This window comes from Podarcis filfolensis, assembly GCF_964270895.1.
Source record: "Podarcis filfolensis genome assembly, chromosome: 12".
Lineage (NCBI taxonomy): Eukaryota > Metazoa > Chordata > Lepidosauria > Squamata > Lacertidae > Podarcis > Podarcis filfolensis.
In genome coordinates this window covers 52,479,766-52,505,498 of record NC_139614.1, presented here as the reverse complement: position 1 = coordinate 52,505,498, position 25,733 = coordinate 52,479,766, and the positions used below count along the sequence as shown (strand labels likewise).

At 46.5% G+C, this 25,733-nt stretch overlaps 1 protein-coding gene across 50 annotated transcripts in view; it reads left to right on the top strand.

Annotated features, from left to right (window-relative positions):
- The window catches only part of OBSCN (obscurin, cytoskeletal calmodulin and titin-interacting RhoGEF), a 267,376-nt gene that overhangs the window by 2,891 nt on the left and 238,752 nt on the right, over window positions 1-25,733 (top strand). For all 50 annotated transcript variants that reach the window (XM_083578984.1, XM_083579001.1, XM_083578979.1 and 47 more), the window contains exons 2-3: window positions 6,442-7,588; window positions 20,974-21,243. In XM_083578984.1, coding sequence (XP_083435110.1) covers window positions 6,451-7,588; window positions 20,974-21,243 — 1,408 coding nt within the window. In that variant the 5' untranslated portion in view covers window positions 6,442-6,450. The remainder of the gene's footprint in view (window positions 1-6,441; window positions 7,589-20,973; window positions 21,244-25,733) is intronic.

The window sequence follows — 25,733 nt, the reverse complement described above, 5'->3', positions numbered from 1 at the left end:
AGGCAGCAAGTGACCTGTACTGCATATTTCCTCCATGTTTTATCTTTGTGTCAGAAGTGGAACTGCAGTCATACCTCGGGTTACAGACGCTTCAGGTTGCGAGTTTTTGGGTTGCGCACCACGCCGAACCCGGAAGTACAGGTTACGTCCGGGTTTCGGTGCTATTGCATGCGCAGAAACGCTAAATCGCGCTCTGCGCATGCACAGAAGCACTGAATCGTGACCCATGCGTGCCCAGACGCGGCACTGCGGGTTGCGAATATATATATTGTAGGCAACTGTCAGCCTTCCGAGGGCAGGCATTTTGAACAACGTTTTCTGGAGTCGCCCCTAACAACCTGGCCCTTTGAAAAGGCATTATCCAGTGCTTTCAGATGCTGAATGTGAAATTATCTTATTGATCCCAGGTGCTAGATCAGTTTGTAGTTTTTGAAAACCAATTTCTGAGGTAACTTTCTCTCACCCAGCCCCCTCCCCCCCCACCATGGCAGAAGAAGGCAGCTGCCCTCTTCAACGGAAGCTTCTCTGGGCCTCAAATTTGTGTGGGGTGTGGTGGTGGGGGCATGGTTAGAGAAGGGACACTGGTACCTTGGTTTGCATACGTCTTGGTTTGCATACGTTTTGGATTACAAACACGTCAAACCCCGAAGTGTGTTTCCCGGTTTGCAACCTTTTTTTGGTTTACAACCCATTTTTTTGGATTACAAACACATTTTTTTGGGAGGCTCTATTGGCAAAAGCGCACCTTGGGTTACAACCTGTTTTGGTTTACAAACGGACCTCTGGAATGGATTATGGTTGTAAAGCAAGGTGACACTGTACAGTCATACCTCGGGTTACAGATGCTTCGGGTTGTGTTTTTTTGGGTTACGGACCCGCCGAAACCCGGAAGTACCGGAATGGGTTACATCTGGGTTTCGGGGGTTGCATATGCGCAGAAATGCCGAATTGCAACCTGCGCGTGTGCACACGCGCCACTGTGGATTGGGAATGTTGTGGGTTGCGAACGTGCATCCCGCACGGATCATGTTCGCAACCCGAGCGTCCACTGTACTGCTTTTTGAATTACACAAGTTACAAACAAGCCGTGTGACGTGAGGGGGGAAATTTCCACACAGTCGCCTCATGCCAGTGTGAGGTAAGAGTTACTGTGCTGGGGCTACAGCCTTGGAAGGCCATGGTTCGAATTCACCACTCAGCCATGAAGGTCTCTTGGGCCTGCCACTGCCTCTCTGCCTAACCAGCCTCTCAGGGTGGTTGTGGGGATAAAAATGGGGAGGGGAAGAACCACGGACACAAAATGAGCTCCTTGTGTGAAGGGGTGGTGGGAAGGATGGGAAATAAAATAAAATAAAATAAAATAAAATAAAATAAAATAAAATAAAATAAAATAAAATAAAATAAAATCAAATAAAATCAAATAAAATCAAATAAAATCAAATAAAATCAAATCAAATAAAATAAAATAAAATAAAATAAAATAAAATAAAATAAAATAAAATAAAATAAAATAGCACCAATATTAGGGCAAGTGCTGGAAGGACTTTTCACATTAAAATTTATTTGGGGATTTTTAGGTGAGAAAGGGGATGGGATACAGGTTTATAATATCATGCAAGGTGTGGAGATAAAAGAAGGATAAGAATTTCTCCTTCATGATACTAGTGAAAGTGACTTGCCAGGAATTTCAGGCGAGACAAAAGTGAAATCTTCAAGATGTACGTAATTCGTTTATGAAATATGCTGCTACAACAGACAGTGCTGACCGCCGACTCAGGCCACATCCAGAATTCCTTTTGTGCTGTGCTTTCAGGGTATGGGCTTTGGTAATATTTTGTAATACGGCGCCCTGTGCGTGGCCAAAATTTGCCACCCCAAAAGGGATCTTCTCAGTTATGGATCTTCTCAATTCTGCACCCCTTCAGCTCGGCGACGTGTGCAACGGAACTGCCTGGACCATCCCAAATCAGGCACTAGGAGTGCACTTTAAAGCTCTGTCTCCAAGGTGTGTGTGTGTTTGTTTTGCCCTGGTACTTTCCCCAGGAAAACCTGTGTTTTGCTGCTGAAAAGGAGCAAACAGCAGTCGGTGGAAAACCCAATCCAAGGAAAATTCAGCTTTTCCCTACTAAAGCACCAGGACAAAGCAGATAAACAGCTGCAATGACAAAACCATGTTTGGACATGGTGATTTAAAGTCCAGACCTGTTCCTAGAAACGTGGCAACAAAAGGAAGTCTGGATGAGCCCTTAGTTGGCTTTTCAAATCCAGGTACTCTCAGGGGCTTCTAGTGCTGATTTACTTATTTTAAAATATTTTAAAATAAATAAATCATCACTAGGAGCTGCTGATAACCACCCAGTGATCAGGCAGGCAGGGATATGGGGGTGTCCTAGACCTGGGCTGTTAAGGAACATGCAAATTAATACAAGAATCTTGAACATAGCATGGTAACTAATATATGATGGCTATATTCAAACTCCAGCTTCAGGAAAAGTATGCCTCTGAGCACCAGTTGCTGGGGGATACCAGAAATAATAATAATAATAATAATAATAATAATAATAATAATAATAATAATAATGTTATGTACTGAGTTGAATAGGATCCAAACTGCAGCAGTCTGATTGATCCTAGAATAATAGGATTCAGAATGCAGCAGTCTGATTGGTCCTAGAACAATGCAGCAGTATGATTGGTTGGCAGGAACCACCCAATCATGCTCCAGATAGAAGTGAATCCACAACCTGATTGGCTTACAGTAGAATTCCGGAATTAGCCAATCATGTGCAGCCCATTGTGTAAATAATGTATATAAAGCAGATGCTTTGAGGGGACTTTCATTCATTCCTCCTCACCACTATGAGCTGAATAAAGAGCATGAAATCATTTTGCGACTCTGAGTATATTTCAAATAATAATAATAATAATAATAATAATAATAATAATAATAATTTTTTATTTATATTCCGCCCTCCCCAGCCGAAGCCGGGCTCAGAGTGGCTAACAGCAATAAAACTAACACAGCATTCTAAAACCAATTCATTCTAAAATCAATTCATTCTAAAATCAATTCATTCTAAAATCAATTCAAAATCAAATTAATGGCACCCATTGCGCTAGAGTTCTGTGAGGATTACCAAAGGAGGGGGTCAGGCTGTGCCTTGGCCAAAGGCCTGGTGGAACAGCTCTGTCCTGCAGGCCCTGCAGAAAGATGTCAAGTCCCGCAGGGCCCTAGTCTCTTGGGACAGAGCGTTCCACCAGATTGGAGCCGCAGCCGAGAAACCCCTGGCTCTGGTTGAGGCCAGCCTAACCTCTCTGTGACCTCCAAGGTGTTTTTGTTTGAAGACCGTAAGCTCCTCCGTGGGACATACCAGGAGAGGCGGTCCCGTATGCATGAGGGTCCTAGGACCCAAAAGAGAGGACCACGATTCTCATGTCTTGCTTGTGAGGTTTTGGCCACTGTGGGAAACACCATGCTGAACTAGATGGACTTATGGCCTGATCCATTAGGGCTCCTCTTACGTTTTTCAGTTGCTAAGAATTTAACCATCTTATGGAGATACAAAAAGCTAGTAGCTGGGTTTTGTATCTCCAGCACCAGATAGTCTAAATAAAGGCATCATTTCGCATTGTGATTCATGAACTGATATAACTGGGTTGAAATGATGAATGGATTTTCAGTAACATCATCAGAGACACATATTTGGACCCAATGATATCAGTTTCCCACTGAGTTAATCAGCTGGTGCAAACTCCTAATTTGGGAGGGTTAGTCAGACTTTTGGGGTATGTACTTGCTTTATAGTCTATTTTTGGTGGTATGATGACTTGTCTCAGTCTTTTTGAGAGATGTGCATACAAGTGGTGTTTGTGCTTGTGGTTTTTCAGTGTGGGGATGAGGCTTTACACTGCAATTTTAGTGGACTTGGTTGGGAAAATACAAAGAGCTGAATATATAAAGCACTGTGGTGCCCACTGGATATTTTGTACTATAACTCCCATCAGCCTCAGCTAGGGATGGGCATATTTTGGCAGTTTCTCAGTTTCCAATTTTTCTATTCTTAAGTTCATCCCATTTCTCGGTAGGGCCTTTTTGGTAGTGGCGCCCGCCCTGTGGAACGCCCTCCCTTCAGATGTGAAGGATATAAGTAGCTATCTTCTTTTTAAAAAGACATCTGAAGGCAGCCCTGTTTAGGGAAGTTTTTAATATTTAATGCTGTATTGTTTTTAATACTTGATTGGAAGCCGCCCAGAGTGGCTGGGGAAACTCAGCCAGATGGGCGGGGTATAAATAATAAATTATTATTATTATTATTATTATTATTATTATTATTATTATTATTATTATTTCTGCATCAATTTGAATTTTTTTAGAATTCCTCATGAATATTCACCAACATTTTAGTTCAAATTTTGCTGAATATATACACATTTTTGTATGCTGTTTCCCCTAGTGTAATGCATTTTTGTATGTTATTTTCACAAACAGGCACACTCCCACATTGTTGTACACATCATTTGGTTGGAGAAGTGTACTACAAAATTCAGAAATGTGATTTCCAAAGAAGAGCTGCGTTTTGGTTCAAGAAGTTTCAAGAAGTATGAATTTGGGATGTTCATATCAGAAAGTGAACTGAACCAAAATTCTCTCCCATTTCTAGCCCCTGTCAGCATGGCCAGTGGTCAGGGATGAGTTATAGTCCACAGCACTTGGAATAATAGAATAATAATAATAATTTATTATTTGTACCCCACCCATCTGGCTGGGTTTCCCCAGCCACTCTGGGCGGCTTCCACAAAGACCAAAAATACACTAATATGTCATACATTAAAAACTTCCCTGAACAGGGCTGCCTTAAGATGTCCTCTGAATGTCAGGTAGTTGTTTATCTCTTTGACATCTGATGGGAGGGCGTTCCACAGGGCAGGCGCCACTACCAAGAAGGCCCTCTGTCTGGTTCCCTGTAGCATTGCTTCTCGCAATGAGGGAACCGCCAGAAGGCCCTCGGCGCTGGACCTCAGTATCTGGGCAGAACGATGGGGGTGGAGACGCTCCTTCAGGTATACTGGACCGAGGCCGTTTAGGGCTTTAAAGGTCAGCACCAGCACTTTGAATTGTGCTCGGAAATGTGCTGGGAGCCAATGTAGGTCTTTCAAGACCGGTGTTATGTGGTTTCGGCGGCCGTCCCCAGTCCCCAGTCTAGCTGTCGCATTCTGGATTACTTGGAGGACACCCCATTGCCCACCCTGCTTTAAGAGATCGCCAGCCGATGGTCTGTAGGCAACACTTGAGCCAATCTTGTCTGGGCAGCCTCTGGACTGGTCATAACATATGCTGGCCTTGCAAAGTCTTATCCTGCAGTTTTCATTTCAGTGGTCAATTTCCAACTGTATTAACAAAAAGTTATTTAAAAACTGATTTACCCAAAAAGAAATCCAGAGCATCCCCCCACTTGCTGATTATTATTATTATTATTATTTATTTACTTATACCTTGCCCATCTGCCTGGGTTACCCCAGCCACTCTGGGCAGCTTCCAACAGAATATAAAAAACATCATGAAACATCAGACATTAAAAACTTCTCGACAGAGCTTTCTTTAGATGTCTTTGGAAAGTCATAGAATTGTTTATCTCTTTGACATCTGATGGGTTCACTGTAACTTCACTTCTCGCAGTGAGGGAACCGCCAGAACGCCCTTGGAGCTGAACACTGGGGGTGGAAATGCTCCTTCAGGTATACCTTATATGAGATTGACGAATGTTTCCTATTTCCAATTATGGTGAAATGGTAATTAGCTTGGAGAGGGTAAATGCTTTAGCATCCAACTGAACAGTGGTACCTCTGGTTGCGAACGGGATCCGTTCCGGAGGCCCGTTCGCAACCTGAAAAGAACGCAACCCGCATCTGTCCGTCTGCGCATGCGCAGGTTGTGATTTACAGCTTCTGCACATGCGCATTATGTCATTTTGTGCGTCTGCGCATGCGCGAGAAGCGAAAACCGGAAGTAACCCGTTCCGTTACTTCTGGGTTGCCGCGGGACGCAACCTGAAAACGCGCAACCTGAAGCAAACGTAACATGAGGTATGACTGTATGTGTATATGTATATGTATATGTATATGTATATGTATATGTATATGTATATGTATATGTATATCCTCTGCAAGTGAATGAAGTTTTGTAATTCCGCTCAGATTCTTGACAGATTGGCTTTCAATGTGTTCAGGCTTAAATGCCTGAAGCAATCAGGTGAGGATTCTCTGTAATGAAAGACCAACCTGAAGGTCAGACGCTGTGCTCTTCAAAGCTGGAAACATTATGGTCCAGAAATTCAGGCTTTTTGTGGCTGCTGTGAGATACTTTCATGCTATGGAGGGTTAAAAAAACACACGTGGCATTGCTCTTACAGTTGCTTCCCACCCCTCTTTTTTTCTTTCCAGGCCATCAAGATGGATTTCAGCTCTTACAGTGGAGTCCCCAGGTTCCTGACCAGGCCTAAGGCCTTTGTGGTATCCATGGGGAAAGATGCCACACTCAGTTGCCAGATCATTGGAAATCCCATCCCGCTGGTCAGCTGGGAGAAGGATAAACTTCCTATCCAGACAGGGGGAAGATTTAAAATGGTGGAAGATGGTGACCTATATCGTTTAACCATTTATGACTTGAGTCTGGACGACAGCGGTCAATATATCTGCAGGGCCAAGAACTCGATTGGGGAAGCTTTTGCCGCAGTTAGCATCAAAGTTGGGGAGCAGACCACTGTGACAGAATCGGCACCTTATTTCATCCAGAAGCCCACTTCTATCCGAGTCATCATGGGAGAAGACGCCATGTTCAAATGCATTGTCCAGGGTAGCCCACCCCTTTCGGTGAACTGGGAGAAAGACGGGAGGCACCTGGGCGGTCGGTCAGAGTCCAACCGCATCCAGATTGAGACCCAGGGGGAGAAAAATGCCCTCAAGATCCAAAGCACTCGGTTGGTGGACAGCGGGACGTACACTTGCCGTGCAGAGAACCCTCTTGGGGCCACCAGCGCAGCAGCTGCGTTGGTGGTGGACACGCCAGATTCTTACAGCCCAGGTGGCACAAGGCACGCTATAGACGCAGACAGCAGCAAGACCTCCCCTTTGCTCTCACACTTGCAAAAAAGGCGAGAAGAAATCAGGAAGACAGACCTAACCACTGCCGACTCTCTGATCTCCTCGGCATACACCTCCATGGAAGGGCGGTCAAAACTCGGCCTGAGCCTCTCCCTTGACTACGAGAGAGCCGCCAGTTTGACGGCAAAGAGCTTCCGGGGCGATGGTGGTTCTTACTATGGGGTGACGACACGTACTTTCACCGTCACAGAGGGGAAACATGCCAAGATGAGCTGCTACGTGACGGGAGAACCCAAGCCAGAGATTGTTTGGAAGAAGGACGGCGAGGTCATCCTCGAAGGGCGGAGGCACATCATCTACGAGGATGAACAGGAGAATTTTGTGCTGAAGATCCTCTTCTGCAAACAGGTTGACAACGGACTCTACACATGCACGGCTTCCAACCTGGCAGGGCAAACATACAGCTCTGTGCTGGTCACAGTCAAAGGTGAGTAGCTGTGTTTCACAATGGCTTGGGCTAATGGCATGTCCCAGTTCCATTTATTGTTGTTTTTTATTTTTAATTCATTTTTATTAAGTTCCCCATTTTAACAATCCAATCAAATCACATTGAATGTTCCAAATTATACAAGTACATATCAAATAGTCCAAATATTCTGTCTAAATTATAATTTTTTTGTTGGGACTTCCCATGCTTCAAGTTCAGGGGGGGGGGGACGACTCTGATCATCTCATATCTCTGCTGCCTTGAATAGTCTTCCCAATAGTTGCTTTAAATCTTCCTGTTGTTAACCTTCCTTCTTTTATGGCCTCTGAGTTGTTTCCACAAGCAATGATGTGTTTCTGTGTGGATTTTATGTGTATGACTCTCCGCTGTTGTTGCAGCATCTCCTCACATGCTGGTGTTTATGCCAAATCAATCCAAAAGTCATTTTGCTGCTGGCAGATGCCATCTTCTCTCGTCCCAGTTCCATTTGGGGTAAATTGGGGTGAGCTCCCGTTGCTCAGTTCCTGCTCCTGCCAACCTAGCAGTATGAAAGCACGTCAAAGTGCAAGTAGATCAATAGGTACCGCTCCGGCGGGAAGGTAAACGGCGTTTCCGTGCGCTGCTCTGATTCGCCAGAAGCGGCTTAGTCATGCTGGCCACATGACCCGGAAGCTGTACACCGGCTCCCTCGGCCAATAAAGCGAGATGAGCGCCGCAACCCCAGAGTCGGCCACGACTGGACCTAATGGTCAGGTGTCTCCTTTACCTTTTTATTGCTGCAGTATGGACCAAGCCTGATTCACTGCCAGATTTAGGCAGGAATGCTATTGAATACCAGTTGCTGGAAACTGCAGGAGAGGAGAATTGTTCTTGTGCATGGGTCCGGCTTGTGGGTTTGGCTCTTCTCAGGTTTTCCGATTTGCCAAGGCACTATTTGTTCATGTAGTTCACTTTTGTCCGCACTGTCTGTTAGGACCCTTCCAGGATCTCAGCAGAGATTCTTTCCCATCAAAATTTTAACTGAGATGCCAGAGAACGTGGGATCCTCTGCATGTCAAGCTTCTGCTCTGATACTGAGTAATGGTAACATTTGGCTGCCCCAAGCAACCCCAAATTTGCACCCCAGAATCCCTGGTAATGTTGCAGAAGGTTCTAGGTCAGGCTTCCTCAACCTCGGCCCTCCAGATGTTTTTAGCTTACAATTCCCATGATCCCTAGCTAGCAGGACCAGTGGTCAGGGATGATGGGAGTTGCAGTCTCAAAACATCTGGAGGGCCGAGCTTAAGGAAGCCTGTTCTAGAGTCACATGCTTTCTCACGGGTCCTTCTTCACCACAGTAACCACTTGGTTTGCTTCTGAAGTCAGACTGGTCCCAAACATAGCTGTCAACATACAGATTTGAAAATAAGGGACCAGCAGCCTCGAAAATAAGGGATCAACAGCCAAAATAAGGGATTTTGCGGGCACAGGTATGTTCAGCTTCTAAGACCCTCTGAGCCAAAGGCAGAAAGCCCAGCCAGCAGCCAAACAAAGCCTCAAGCGGTGGTTCCCACAGCGCAGCAACCCGGCAAAGGGGATGCAGCAAGGAAAACCACCGTCACCTCTCTGCTGGGAAGCACTGAGCAAAGGCGAGTCCCCAGGCAATGCGGCCGATTTGATCGGCACAAGGCATGCAAGCTCCACCCCCCAGTCGTTCTTAGACTCCTTATTGGGTGAGCAACATAGCCAATCAACACAGTTGGAGCCTCCCTCCTCCCTGGCTGACAGGGAGGGAGGGAGAGGAGCTGTTTCCTTTGAAACCTGGGAAATTTAAGGGACATCATCAATAAGGGACAGCAGCGGGGCACGGCGCTGGGATAAGGGAGTTTCCCACCAAATAAGGGACGGTTGACAGCTATGGTCCCAAACCTGGGATTTTTGCCTTAACTTTCAGTTCATAGTTGGCTTTCTTTCCAGAGCCACCTAGAGCTATTTGTTCTTTAGCACTTTCTGTAGCACAAGTATAGGAAGCTACTTAATACTGAGTCAGGCCACCTGTCCCCTTAGCTCAGTATTGTCTACACTGACTGGCAGTGACTCTCTAGGGGTTTGGGCAGGGGAATCTTCCCTGGTCCTACCTGGAGATGCTGGCGATTGAAGCTGGGACCTTCTGCATGCAGGGCATATGACCTACCACTGAGCTGCAGCCCTTCTCAAAGTGCATGTGTTTTCAGTTTCTGGACTGTGCGGGTTGATTGGGTTGGGGTGGTGGAAGAGGTTGGTCTGATGAATGAACGGTCCTGCCTCATAGTGGTGGAACAAGATTGACTCCTGGCCTCCTCCAGCCTTATTCTGATGAGCAAGTCCATTGCCTTCTTTTCTTTTCTTTTAAAATGTTTTTTATTAAGAATTTAAACAAAATATATTATCTTAGAACATATCATCCTTGAATCCCCCCATAAGTACCCCCCGACTTCCCTCAGCTCCAATCTCTGATTTCTCTACAAATGCTATTCTCTGCATGTTACAGAACTGTGTTGTTGTTGTTTAGTTGTGTCCGACTCTTCGTGACCCCCTGGACCAGAGCACGCCAGGCACTCCTGTCTTCCACTGCCTCCCGCAGTTTGGTCAAACTCATGCTGGTAGCTTCGAGAACACTGTCCCACCATCTCGTCCTCTGTCGTCCCCTTCTCCTTGTGCTCTCCATCTTTCGGGCATCAGGGTCTTTTTCAGGGAGTCTTCTCATGAGGTGGCCAAAGTCTTGGAGCCTCAGCTTCACGATCTGTCCTTCCAGTGAGCACTCAGGGTTGATTTCTTTCAGAATGGAGAGGTTTGATCTTCTTGCAGTCCATGGGACTCTCAAGAGTCTCCTCCAGCACCATAATTCAAAAGCATCCATTCTTCAGCGATCAGCCTTCTTTATGGTCCAGCTTTCTTTACGGTCAGAACTGTATAGATCCTTAATTTATCTGACTGGTTATTGTCAATAAAAAGTTTGTGAGTGTTTATTTAAAACCTGCCAAGGAGTCCAGTTGACTTTGTTGTTTCTTTAAGTACTTTGTAAAAGGTCCCATTCATCTTTAAAGTCACAGTTATCCTTGTCCTGTAGTTTATGTGTCAATTTTGCCAATTCTGCGTAGTCCATCGGTTTCTCTCGCCATAGTTCTTTAGTCGGGATTTCCTCATTCTTCCATCCTTGTGCTATGAAGACTCTTGCCGCCATTGTCGTGTACATGAAGATATTTTCCAGCTTCCTTGGCAGGTCTTAACTCCATTGCCTTCTAAAGCCACCTTAGAATTGAGAGCGGGCATGGCTTAATAAGGCCTTCAGACACAGTACGTCTATCAATGGGACGTTCCAGCAGTGGAGTGGTTTTACTGCTCATCTGCAAAGATTAAAGCATTATGGTGCTGAAGGATCAAGGCATACAGTCGCTGTGGGTTTGCTCCTCTGAGAGCTGGCAAGCAAATGCCCGATACTTAAATCCAGCCTGTCGATGTCCATCAGGTATTGGGCAGGCAGTGACAGAAGGGCTGCAATGGCCTGGCAGCTGTTTGGCAGCCTGTGAGCCACGAGCCACAGGGCCTCCCTCGCCTTCCATGGCAACAGGTGTCTCCAGGCACAAACACAGCCCCAAAGAGCAGCAGCACTTGAAGCCGCCCCCTCACTAAGTGCACTCAGGCTGAGCTGAAAAACAGTACAGGAGGCCTCAACTGTCTTATCCTTCACCTCAGAAAACACATCTAGATCCTCCAGGGTCCTCTGACAAGGACAGTGTGTTCTGTGGTCACATCCACAACATGTACCCAAAAGAATAATGGGAACTATAGATTTTATCTCTCACAGAGCTATAATTTCCAGAACCCTTAACAACCTACGGTCCCCAGGATTTTTTTGGGGGGTGGAAATCAAGTGTTTCAAATGCATGGCTGTGAATTTTCAGCAGGAACTGCTTGAGGGACCCAGTCTGGATGTGCTGGTCCCGTGGGTTAACCAAGTGGCGAGGTCTGAGTCCAGTCCGAGGTCGAAGGTGCAATATGGAGGCAGTCCGTAAAAGCTGAAGCTGGGTGCAGGGCAGGGAGTCGGGTGAGGTCAGGAGCTCCGGCAGCAAAGCAGGACAGGGTTCAGGCAGGAACTGGCTACCAACAATGTTGCTCCCGCAACTTGGGACTAGGGCTCGCTGGCTTTTATCTGCCCCGAAGCATAGGGCAGCCCCGATCCTCTGGTGACTCGCCTCTCCTGGCCTGGAGGCGAGCACTCCTCCTGTGGGAACTTAGTTCCCTCTGCCTCTCTGCCCTGAGCCTCTGCAGCTCAGAAGAGGCTGGAGGGTTACCGGACCCAGAAGCAACCTCCTCTTCCCCTGACGGGGCTGAGAGTGGAGCATCTGCAGGCAATGGGTCCTCCATCTCCTCAGGAGCCAGAGCAGACTCAGCTGGTGCCTGCACTTGAGGACCCAGCACAAGTGAGGACCCTTCAGGCTCAGGCCCCAGCCCCGGCTCAGCTGGTTCTGGAGGCGGGGAATCCTGTGCAGGCTGGGATCCCTCAGGTTCAGCATCCGAATCCGATTCCCAGGCCATCACACCGGATTTGGAGCATGTTTCAGATCAGAGCCCACAGCTTCTTTTTTCTTAGACATATAACTGTCCAGTTTAAGGACATACTTTTTAAAAAAATGTCTGCACAATGGCATGTGTAGTTTGCTCCTAAGAGATCCAGAGAGCTGAGTTTTAGCAAGGATACCTGTGGCAAATTAGCCTAGGGGCCGTGTGCATGCTTTGTGCCTTATTGTCGAGCGCTTTCCATTTGCAGTTGGAGAGCTTTGGGTAGCCAGGATGGGGAAGACTGCTGACTTTGGAGGGGTGCTGCCAGTCAGAGGACTGAACTGCGGGGATCCTTTGTGTCATTCTACATAAAGGAAAGCCTGGGAACATCAAAAGCTGTCTTATATTGAGTCAGAGCATCAGCACATCTAGCTTAGTATTGTCTTCACTGACTGGCAACACCTCTCCAAGGTTTCAGACAGGGGAGATTCCCAGCCTAACAATAACAATAACAATAACAATAACAATAACAATAACAATAACAATAACAATAACAATAACAATAACAATAACAATAACAATAACAATAACAATAACAATTTATTTATACCCCGCCCACCTGGCTGGGTTTCCCCAGCCACTCTGGGCGGCTTCTAACAAAAGATTAAAATACAATACAGTGGTACCTGGGGTTACATACGCTTCAGGTTACATACGCTTCAGGTTACAGACTCCGCTAACCCATAAATAGTGCTTCAGGTTAAGAACTTTGCTTCAGGGTGAGAACAGAAATCGTGCTCTGGCAGCGCGGCAGCAGCAGGAGACCCCATTAGCTGAAGCGGTGCTTCAGGTTAAGAACAGTTTCAGGTTAAGAACGAACCTCGGGAACGAATTAAGTACTTAACCCGAGGTACCACTGTAGTCTATTAAACTTTAAAAGCTTCCCTAAACAGGGCTGCCTTCAGATGTCGTCTAAAAGTCTGGTAGTTGTTTTTTTCTCTTTGACATCTGGTGGGAGGGTGTTCCACAGGGCGGATGCCACTACCGAGAAGGCCCTCTGCCTGGTTCCCTGTAACTTGGCTCCTCACAGGGAGGGAACCTCCAGAAGGCCCTCGGAGATGGACCTCAGTGTCCGGGCACAACAATGGGGGTGGAGACGTAAGGCTCAGCAATATTTCCTGTGGCACCGTGATTTCCAGGCACAGGTCCTGGATTTAAAGCATGTGATCCAAACATGTCCAAGCATGTGGTTTGTTTTTTTTTTGGTCCCAGTGCTCTCTCTGGGGAAACAAACATTTTACTGCTGAATTGGAGCAAATTGCAATCTGCAGAAGACTCAGCTGCCATTTGCTGTGATTCAGCAATAAAATGCAAGTTTTCTCGGGAAAAGGGCTGAGACAAAAATGAAACAAACCACTCAGACACAGGGCTTTAAATCCCAGACCTGTGCTTAGGAATGTGGCACAAAAGAAAGCCTGAATGAGCCCTGAGCTACTGTATATCCTAGGAAACCCTTTAAAATATTGTAGTACCCCAAAAAGCATGATAGTTTAATGAAAACCACTAACCCACAACGCACAAGTATAGGTCTACAAGCGATTGCGGCATGTCCCTTCAGCACTGTCGCCGACCTTAAATATTTTCCCACATCTGAAGGTAACTTTCAAAAGCCTCAGCAGAAATAGGGGTGTTAATGGCAGAAGTAGTCCGTAGGCCAGAAAGGTTGGGGTGTTTCCGCTGGCAACGAAGTGTCCCTTTGGCTGAGAGAGAAATAAAATATCCTGCCTTTCATTTAGGATAGATCTCAGCAGCTGTGAGAAAGTGCAGTAAAGGGCTGACAGGACTGGCGTAACGAGCGTGGTTATTTTAGCAAAGATGGGAATGTGAAGCTCAAGTCAAAAACAGTGGCCATGTAACCTGGTTTCGTATTGCTCAGCTTAGAAATCTGGAAAAAGTGTTTGCATAGGTCATGGGTAGGCAAACTAAGGCCTGGGGGCCGGATCCGGCCCAATTGCCTTCTAAATGCAGCCTGCAGACGGTCCGGGAATCAGCGTGTTTTTACATGAGTAGAATGTGTCCTTTTATTTAAAATGCATATCTGGGTTATTTGTGGGGCATAGGAATTCATTCATCCCCTCCCCCAATATAGTTTGGCCCCCCACAAGGTCTGAGGGACAGTGGACCGGCCCCCTGCTGAAAAAGTTTGCTGACCCCTGGGATAGGTTGTGAGGCTATCACAAACTGGAAAAATGGGGAAGGTGGGAGTGACTCCTGCCAGTTTCAAATGCTGAAAATGTGTTTCAATAGCTTACAGACACCAAAGTAGTTTTAAAACATGTAATGATTTGATGCCAGTCCTTTAAATCAAACGCTCAGGTGCTTTGGAAATGGAGAAGGGAGTGAGCTGTGAAATCACAGGTGGACTGTAAGTTAAATGATTTGATCAGATGCATTTGCTTAGATGTGGATAATCAAACATAGTGATTTGATCATCGCTAGCACCACTGATTGCCGAAGAATGGATGCTTTTGAATTATGGTGCTGGAGAGTCCCATGGACTGCAAGAAGATCAAACGTATCCATTCTGAAGGAAATCCGCCCTGAGTGCTCACTGGAAGGACAGATTGTGAAGCTGAGGCTCCAATACTTTGGCCACCTCATGAGAAGAGAAGACTCCCTGGAAAAGACCCTGATGTTGGGAAAGATGGAGGGCACAAGGAGAAGGGGACGACAGAGGACGAGATGGTTGGACAGTGTTCTCGAAGCTACCAGCATGAGTTTGACCAAACTGCGGGAGGCAGTGGAAGACAGGAGTGCCTGGCGTGCTCTGGTCCAGGGGGTCACGAAGAGGTGGACACGACTAAACGACTAAACATAATTAAAACTATCCTCATGCCACCCAAATCTGCTGTTGGGGAAAACATGATACCTTTCTTCTCCTCAATTCCACCAGTGCTTTGCCCAGTTTATAAAGCACCATAAACCTGGCAAGAACTCAGTTCTCTATTTGATCCACCAGAATTTCACAAACATGATGTGGTTTCTGGCAACCTCTAAGATTTTCCCTATCGTTTATCATCCAAAACTTAGTTTATGACCCACCACCCAATTAAAGAGTGCAACACAACTCAATAGCATTCCTCACAGTGGTTCCAAGAGATAAAATCTGCATGGATCCCTCCTGATGGCTGCTCTACAAGATTGGACTTTTGCCTAGAGCGCTTCTGTCCTTGTGCCGAGATCATTGTCAACAAACAGCACTGCTTGCTTTTATAATCTCAACCGTGCAGAACATAATGCCATCTACTTCCAGAAACAGTTTTGACATCACAGTCAAAGAGACTGACAAAGGAGGAGCTGTCATCGTCATGTGCTAGTTGGATTACATATGGGAGGTTAACGGGCAACTTTCCAGCACCACCATCATTCTGCAAACCAGTATCCTTGGGCCTATGGACTGCCAAAGGGAACTGTAGAACCTGCTGCAGAACCACCTTAAAGGAGTGCAGGAGCAAAAACTATGCAGAGACACTCCAGGAGTATTCTATCTGCTATCACAAATTTGCAAACTGGGTTATTTGGAGCAAACCATTGTCTTGGACACCATAACTCTCACAGGGGAGTCAACTAGCTATGTAGTCCTTATTGTCGTGCTGCTAGCACTCCTGTTCATTGTAGGATATCACAGACCACCACTGTGATAATGGGTACCACATTAGGTAAAGGTAAAGGACCCCTGGACGGTTAAGTCCAGTCAAAGGCGACTATGGGGTATGGCACTCATCTCACTTCAGGTCGAGGGAGCCGGTGTTCATCCACAGACAGCTTTCCAGGTCATGTGGTCAGCATGACTAAAATGCTACTGGTGTAACGGGACACCGGGACGAGTGCCAGAACACACGGAAATGCCATTTACCTTCCCACCACAGCGGCATCTATTTATCTACTTGCACTGGTATGCTTTAGAACTGCTAGGTTGGCAGAAGCTGGGACAGAGCAATGGAAGCTCACCCCTTTGTGCGGATTCGAACTGTCAACCTTCCGATTGGCAAGCCCAAGACCACAGCGCCACCCGTGGCCCTATGTGCACCACATTAGTCGACACTGGAATAGGTTCAGAGTATGAGTTGCCAATTGAAGACCTATTGTCAGGGAACTGCCATCGGAACTAGAGGAGGAGGCGAGGCCCCACAACGATGCTGGAGAGGGGCCAAGCAGGGAGAGAGGCAAGTCTCCTGTTGGGGAAGAAAATCAGCGCAACACCAGGGATAGAGGGGGGCCAATGGGGGAAGCAGAGAGCAGGCTCCGGGACTCTTCACTGGACACCAGCGGGGAGAGCACAGGTCCTCCGCTACCCACGCCCTCCCTGCGCAGAAGACTTCCGTGCAGGGAGAGTAGGAGGAGACTGGGCGTCAAACAACTTTTATGTTGGAAAAGGTTTAAGAAACGCCCACTGACGGATTCTGCCAGCGACTGAACAGCCACGGAGTGGATGGCTGTCCAGCGAGAAATGGTTTAACCAGCCAACCTAGCCCAGAGCGGCGGCTATTTACGCACAAGCAACCCCTAAAGCCATTACACCTATGTATGATGAAGCAGACCTAGCAGAGGAAGTCAGAGAACAGCACGTATTTCCCAAGGCTCTCAGCCAAGACGTCTCCAGTGAATCATCAGTTATCCTTCCATCTTGCAGGCGGGCCTTAGGTGAAAGGTCTTTCTTGCTTACAGCCCCACAACTTGAGGAAGCTACTCAAAAGCAAGAGTGGCCCACCAGATGGACAGGTTTGTAGCAAAACTCCACCAATGTTGTGGTCACTTAGACCTCCAAGTGGAAAAAGATCCACAGCTGGGGTGCCATCCAAATTCCAAACCATGATAATATATATATATTAACTGCAAGGTTGTAGAAAGCAAGACATCCATAGGAAAAAAGTTGCGAACTATTTTTCTCCCAGTTCAGTTTTGTATGATAAATTGATATGGTTTTGTTGGTTCTTACGGTAAAGTGTTTAGCCTCGGTGGAGAAGGGAAAGCACCAGGAAAAATAATCGGGGAATCACAAAACAGGCAAAGTATATTTCTAGGTGTACAAGCTACAGTAGAACTCTGAAAGAAAAACATACTTTAGTGACAGGAATCCAGTGATGTGGAAGGGAAGGGATTTTGGCACCACTAGTGCAGTTGAGCCATGTTTGCAGGGCATGTATCTTAGGAGAACGTATTTTTCCACATGCAAGGGCATTTTCTGTAGGAAAGCATTCAGGGATGTGATCTGCCAAGAAGCTTCAAATGGTCCTGTTCCAGGATGACGGTACCACATGATCTTTTGGGGATGTGTAGACCAAGCCTTGATTTAGAATGCAGCGCATTCATCTCTGAAGTAACCGACTGTTTGAATACTCAAAGTATTCCAAACAGAGGGAAGAACAAAGGAATGTCATTTGTCATGCTGGCAGTACTGTGTGCTGTTCCAAACAGGTGTTCTTGTCATGCAGTTGGCAATGATTTATAACCTTCATGCCCACTACCAACCCTCTTGGAGGGCATCAGGAGTGGCACAACTCGCTTCTGACCTTTAAACATTCAGGAGGAGGAAATTGGGGGGTGGGGGGAAGAGAGAATAAGCCCCAAAGACGTGGAACTGCAAGTTGACACTGAGGCTGCATACACACAATACCTTTTACGGCAAAGCTACACTTTCCAGAATGGTTTACCAGTCTATCCCGCTTCCCAGGGAACTATGGGAATTGTAGTTCTGTGAGGGTAACAGGGGTCTCCTAATAACCCTCAGGACCTTTAAAAAACTGCAGTTCTCACGATTCTTGGGGGAAACCATGACGGTTTAAAGTGGTACCATAATGCTTTAAATGCATAGTGCAGATGCAGCCTCAGTTGATTATCTGTATGAGTTTGCAGTCTGCTTGTTCATCCACCATGACAGCGTAGTGTGTGCACGCTCAGAGGATGACCTCCAAACTATCCTAAATATCTTCACAGAAGCTTACGAAAAGCTTGGCCTGTCGCTCAACATCCAAAAAACCAAAGTGCGCACCAACAAGTACAAAATAACCCCTCTGCAGTGCCACAAATCCAAATCAATGGTGTAACGTTGAAAAATGTCAATCACTTATCCTACCTAGGCAGTTATTTTTCCACAAGGGTCAACAATGATGCCGAAATCCATCATCACCTCTGTGAGTGCGGCTTTCTCCCGATTGAAGTGCAGAGAGTTTGAGGACCAGCACATTCACAGGGAAACTTGTTTACAAAGCTATTGTACTACCAACCTTACTATATGCTTGTGAAACATGGACCACCTATAAACGCCATCTCCAGCTCCTTGAAAGTTTCCATCAATGGTGTCTCCAAAAAATCTTACACATCACTTGGGAAGACAGGCAAACTAATATCAGTGTACTGGATGAAGCAAAGATCACCAGTGTCGAAGCAATAATTCTTCAACATCAACTTCGTTGGACTGGTCATGTTGTGCGGATGCCTGATAATCGTCTTCCAAAGCAACTACTCTGTTATACTTAAAAATGGAAAGCATAATGCTGATGGTTAACAAAAGAGGTTTAAAGACTGTCTCAAGGCAAATTTCCAAAAATGTATTATAAACACAGACAACTGGCAAACACTGGCCTGCAAGCGCTTCAGTTGGAGAACAGCCTTTAGCAAAGGTGTCATGGGCTTTGAAGATACTCAAACTCAGGACGCAAGGGAGAAACGTGCTAGGAGGAAGGCACACTTAGCAAATGCACAACGTGATCAACTCCCACCTGGAAACCAAGGTCCCCACTGTGGAAGGACCTGTGGATCCAGAATTGGCCTCCACAGTCACTTATGGACTCACTGTTAAAACCGTGTTTATGGAAGACAATCTTACTTGGCTACGAGGGATCTCCAAAGAAGAAGGTGGTGGTGAGGAGTGGAAGATGCCTTTGCCTTCTTGCTCATTGGCTCTCTGCCTGGCAAACAAGCAGGTGGTAGCAATGATATGGAAAAAGAGGAGCAGGGGGAGCTGGTGATACCTGGGAGGCAGTGTAGCACAGTGGTAGGAGTGCTGGATTAGGATGTGGTCTAAATCTCCACTTGGCCATGAAGCTCACTGGCTGACCATGGGCTAGTCACCAATTCTCAGCCTAACTGACCTCATAAGGTGGTTGTGAGGATAACATGGGAAAGGAGGGAGGGGAGAACCATCAACTCCCCGCAGGAAAGGTGGGATATCTATGTAACAATAATGAAATGAAAACAGTGTCGGTGAGGAGGCTGCCTTAGCCAAATGCCATGTTTGGTGTGGTCCAGTACTAGCTTGTTAGGGACGCGGGTGGAGCTGTGGTCTAAATCACAGAGCCTAGGGCTTGCCAATCAGAAGGTCAGCTATTCGAATCCCCGCGACAGGGTGAGCTCCCGTTGCTCGGTCCCTGCTCCTGCCCACCTAGCAGTTCGAAAGCATGTCAAAGTGCAAGTAGATAAATAGGTACTGCTCCGGCAGGAAGGTCAACAGCGTTTCCATGCGCTGCTCTGGTTCGCCAGAAGCAGCTTAGTCATGCTGGCCACATGACCCGGAAGCTGTCTGCGGACAAACGTCGGCTCCCTCGGCCTATAGAGTGAGATGAGTGCGCAACCCCAGAATCGTCCACGACTGGACCTAATGGTCAGGGGTACCTTTACCTTTACTAGCTTGTTGTACATTGGCATAACAGTTCTACAAAAGCGCTGCATCAGTTGACAGAATCAGGCTGTATGTTATAAACCAGGGGTGAGGTTTCAACCTGAGGGCCACACTCCCTTCTGGACAAGCTTCTGCAGGGGCCACATCTCACTGGTGGGCAGGCCCAGAAGCAAAAACGAATGGCAAAAGAAATACAAATCTTACCTTTCTGCAAGCAAATTCTCGGCAAGCAAACTGCATTTTTTAAAAATATTTTTTTTTATTGGAAATTTCAACACAATGGTTTTATCAAAAATACATCATCCACATTATTATTATTTCCCCCCTCTATTTCCCCCCTCCCCCCTTAACAAAAAAACCCAACCTCCCACCCCACCCCTGGACTTCCCTCAGCTCCTTTCTCTGGTTTCTCAACACATATTTCTATCTGCATGTTATAAAATGGTAAAGATCCTCAAGTTGTCTATCTATATATTACAATAAACAGTTTGTGAATGTTTATTCAAAACCTGCCAAAGGGTCCAGTTCATTTTGTTGCTTCTTCAAATATTTCATAAAAGGTTCCCATTCGTCTTTGAAGTGACAGTTATCCTTGTCACATAGTTTGTGTGTCAGTTTTGCCAATTCCGAATAATCCATCAGTTTTTCTTGCCACAGTTCTTTCGTCGGGATTTCCTCATTCTTCTATCCGTGTGCTTTTAAGACTCTTGCCGCCGTTGTCGCGTACATAAAGATATTTTTTAGTTTCTTTGGCAGGTCTTTCCTCACTATCCCTAATAAGAAAGCTCCAGGCTTTTTCACAAATGTTAAATGGAACATTTTCTTTAGCTCATTGTATATCATTTCCCAAAACACTTTGATTTTACTGCAGTCCCACCACACATGGTAAAAAGTCCCAATCAAAATGCATTATCAGTGTTCAGGGACACAGTCCAGCCAGGCAAAAGCACTCAAAGAGGACACAAAGCAAGGCTTGGAGCAGCGTGGCAGGAGAGAAGGTGTGGCCTTGGGAGCATCCTAAGGGCCACATAGAGAGGCTTGAAGGGCCACCTTCAGCCCCTTGGCCCAAGTCTCCCTCCCCTGTTGTTAACTATTTCATCATAGTGTATTCAGAGCAATCCTTATCTGGCTCTGTTATGCTTTTGTGTTCCCATACTTATTGCTTTTTTTCCTTGCTCCCAAGAACCGAGAATACCTTTCAAGATGAAACTTAGAGACCTGGAAGTTCGGGAGAAGGAATCTGCTTCCTTCCAGTGTGAGGTGCCTGTTCCCAGCACAGAAACCACCTGGTTCAAAGAGGAGACAAAACTCCAGCAGAGCCAAAAGTACAACATTGAGGAAGAAGGCACGTATCGGAAGCTTACAGTTCAGAATGTTACCATGGATGACGATGCTGTCTATATATGTGAAATGAAAGAGGGAAGCAGAACCATTGCAGAATTAAGTGTCCAAGGTAAGTGAAAATGAAGCACATGAAATGTTTTTTCCCCTTAGGGTACTTCTAAAGCAGGCATCCCCAACCTGCGGCCCTCCAGATGTTTTGGCCTACAACTCCCATGATCCCTAGCTAACAGGACCAGTGGTCAGGGATGATGGGAATTGTAGTCCAAAACATCTGGAGGGCCGAAGGTTGGGGAGGCCTGTTCTAATGCAAGTTGTGAATCTGGCAGCACTCATTCATGATTTGTATAAATTTGTATCCTGCCCTTCATCCCAAAGGAGGATGGTCTACAAACCATCTAAGAACATTCATAGTTGAGAAGAGTTGGCAATAAGGAGTCAGAAATGTTTGTGAAGAAGGCCCATGCGGAAAAGCAACAGACCCTTCAAGTGTCCCTGTTTTCTAGGGACACCCCTGATTTAGAGAAGCCGTCCCAGTTTCTGATTTGATTCTGGAATGTCCCACTTTTCCTTAGGATGTCTCTATTTTCATTGGAGGGTATGAGGCAAGCCTTACAAACACATTGCATCCTGCAGATTGAACACATGTAATATCATGTACATACATAATAAAACCCAGGGAGCACTTCTGATAGGCAAATGCACATTGATTGATTGATTGATTGATTGATTGATTGATTTTACAAATTCATAAACAGCCTGCGGCCATCAAAGCAGTGCACACACACACACTGCAAATAATGTGAATTCTGAAAACAATTAAAATCATTTCTACAAATTCTAAAAAATATTTAAACCATTCCTACAGGTGTACTGTTAAGATTTTTAAAAATGACTTGGTCACACCTCAGGGAAAGCCTTCTCAAACCAAAACATTTTGAGAGGGCGTGCCTTGCACCACAGAAACTGCAGTAGAGAAGAAGTCTCTCTGTGTGGTGGGTAACTCTTTCCCTGCCTTTCCCAGCTGCAAGGTATGAAATACCGTGTTTTTCGCTCTATAGGACGCACTTTTTCCCCTCCAAAAATTAAGGGGAAATGTGTGTGTGCACCCTATGGAGCAAATGCAGGCTCCTTGGCTTCAGCGATAGCAACGCGAAGCCTCCAAAGCGCAGAGGGAGCACTCCCTCCACGCTCCGGAGGCTTCGCGTTGCTTTCGCTGAAGCCCGGAGAGCGAGAGGGGTCGGTGCGCACCGACCCCTCTCACTCTCCAGGCTTCAGGGATAGCCGCCTGAAGCCTTTGGAGTGCAGCGCAAGTTCCTGCTGTGCTCCGAAGGCTTCGGGTTCCTTTTGCTGAAGCTGGGAGAGCAAGACTCTCCTGGCTTCAGCAGAGAGGGAGAGCTGCGCAGCGCCCCTTCAGCGAAGCGGGAGGAGAAATGGAAGGGGCTTCGTTTCTCCTGCCGCTTCACTGAAGGGGCGCTGAGCCGAGAGGGGTAGAATTTTTTTCTTCTTGTTCTCCCCCTCTAAAACAAGGTGCGTCCTATGGTCGCGTGCGTCCTATAGAGCAAAAAATACGGTACATGTTTATCTCATTTCACACATGCTGAATCTTGCAGGAGAAGCTGCAGCTTATAGAGAGGATGCAGCAGCAGAGGAAGGGTTAATCTCCCGTCCCACTGACTTTTCTCCACTGAAATCACCCTCTCCCCAAGCACATTTGCCTGTTTCAAGTGCCCTTGAGGGCTGTAGCACACATGACATGTAATGTTCTGCCGTCACATTGTATTTGGTCATGAAGCGCTAACCCCTTTTTCTAGTCTTCAATATATATTCCCCAATTTTAAGATAGCTCTGAGCACTCTTGCACTCTCTGAATGAGCATAATGCGTTCAGCTCAGATATTATTATTCTGTCTTATTTCAGTATGTCTTATTCCAGAATCTAAAGAATAACCCCCCAATTCTATTCCAAACTATTATCTTGTGGCATCCTGCCTTTCATAATTGTTTTGCTGCTGATAATTTATTCAAATTCATTTCGTATGATTTATCTAACTGGCCCTTCATTTTAAGAGTGAATATTGGTTTCTGCTATCGTGCACTGCCATAACCGGTCTAGTTTTTGCAATCACATTTGACATTCCCTACGACGCGGGTGGCGCTGTGGCGCTGTGGTCTAAACCACAGAGCCTAGGGCTTGCCTATCAGAAGATCGGCGGTTCGAATCCCCACGACGGGGTGAGCTCCCGTTGTTCAGTCCCAGCTCCTGCCAACCTAGCAGTTCGAAAGCACCTCAAAGTGCAAGTAGATAAATAGGTACCGCTCCGGCGGGAAGGTAAACAGCGTTTCCGTGTACTGCTCTGGTTTGGCCAGAAGCGGCTTAGTCATGCTGGCCACATGACCCAGAAGCTGTCTGCGGACAAACACCAGCTCCCTCTGCCTATAGAGTGAGACGAGCACACAATCCCAGAGTTGTCTGCGACTGGACCTAATGGTTGGGGGTACCTTTACCTTTACAATCCCCACAGACACAACACTTTACAGAGAAATCTATTCACACGCATTCAGATAAGAGCCATCAAGAGCTATCAAGTGATGAATGCCTATGTCTGAACGAGCTTTTAGATGGAAACCTTACTGCTTCTTAGTGGTATACTGGGTTTGACAAAAATGGAAAACTGTGGTGACAAGGAGCTAGTGGTGCACCAATAAAGCTGCTATCTCATTTACAAAGTTAAGCAGGGTCCAGTATGGTTTCAAATTGGATGGGGAGCCATGTGTTGAAATTCCTGCATTGCGTGTTCAGACCCAGAAACCTCCCCCCTAAAAAAATTCACACTTGACTCAAATTTTGGTTTTGGTTTTTGGCAGAATTTAGGCCACAACTTTATCAATTACAGCAAGTGACTGGTTGCATAGGCTCTGGTTCGACTAGCTCCCTGCCATGCAGGTAGCGCTGACCCAGGGCACCAGCATAGGTGAGCCATGGGTGAACACCTGGATAAGCGGAAAGCCAGGAACAGGCTATCTCCGGCACCCAAATGTTCCCCCCTGGACTCAGGCACAGACACAACCCCCTCTCAGGGTTTGACCAAACCATCGAGTCCCTGGATTCCTTTAACAGAATACCCTTCACATGGGGATGGCGAGAGCGTTCTCCCATCCCTATCACCTGAACCAGAGCCTATCCGCAACCTTACAAGTTGTGATGATTTGCTATGCAGCAGGTGAAACCCAAATGGCAACAGCCAATCAGCCAAGTGGGAGAAATTCCTGCTGTGCCCCTGTCCCAACAACAGACAACACATGACGGCACAGCAAGGTCAAGCGCAAAGCCCTAAAAGTAGGGAGAGGTGGGCGAGTGTTACGAATGCACGCGCCGAAAGAAGAAGTTCTGGGTCACATGCAAGGGCATAAATAGGTCCCATGAACCATTTGGACTGCGTCCCATTGGCCAGATTGCATCCAGCTTCGAGGGACCTACCAATCGGGTGTTGTGGCTGATGAATAGTACCCACCCACAACACAGGGTGTCGGTTTTCCAGGTCTCATCGCAATACGTGCCCTCCCCTCTTTAAGGGAGGACCCGATTTGCAGGGGGTTGGACAAGATGACCTTCGGGATCCCTTCCAGCCCGACAATTCTATGGTTCTGTGATATTATGAACCCACAGTGCTGCAGTGGCAAAACTAGCTGTGTGTTGTTCCACTATCTCTCCTTTCGCACCCTCAAGAGTCAACGTTGTCACATTAAGTGCTTCTCATGCCTCCTCCTCCTCTTTGAAATGTGAAAACTTCCATCATCCTACATGCTGGGAGTGGCTAGCCAAATGTTTCCAGGCCTTGCACTTGGAGAGAGAATATGAAGCGGATGCTGTGTGGGCGTAGGAAGGGATTTATGGCTCTTCTATGTCATACTGTTGCACGAGCAGCTGAGCAGGACCAGTAAAAGCCAGTTCCTGAGGCACAAAGCTGGTCATTAGTGGAGCACTAGGAGGGCAGCAGTGGTGAGCCTGGTAGCTCTTGGTTTGGCTTCTGCAGACAATGGGTGGAGAGTGCTCCAGTCTGGGGGCCAAAGGCAGCTCTAAATGGCCCTTGAGACTCTTTTGTATTTGTGCCTGAATTCGACTAGTTTTTCTGCTGATATAATTGATTGCCAATACTTTGTTACACCATGCTTCTAACGATAGATCTTTGGAGTTCTTCCAACATTTCACAACTGTTAACCCACTGCTAACAAACAAACAAACAAACAAACAAACAAACAAACAGGATTTTGACATACTGGCCAGGTGGAAACACAGGCAGCTTCCCCTTCCATGCCCCTTGAAATTCTCAGACGTCCCTAGCTATGACTGCAGGTGGAGACTAACAAACACCTGTGTGTTGTTGCTCTGCCTTTTCTCAAATGATCTTTAGAGCACAGCACAGGGAGTGTTGATGAGGGTGTGTAAGGGAGTGGGGCCTAGTCTAGTTGCAAAGCCTTCTAGGATACCTGCTGCACCTTCTTAATAATAATAATAATTTATTATTTATACCCCACCCATCTGGCTGGGCTTCCCCAGCCACTCTGGGTGGCTTCCAACAAAATATTAAAATACTGTAAT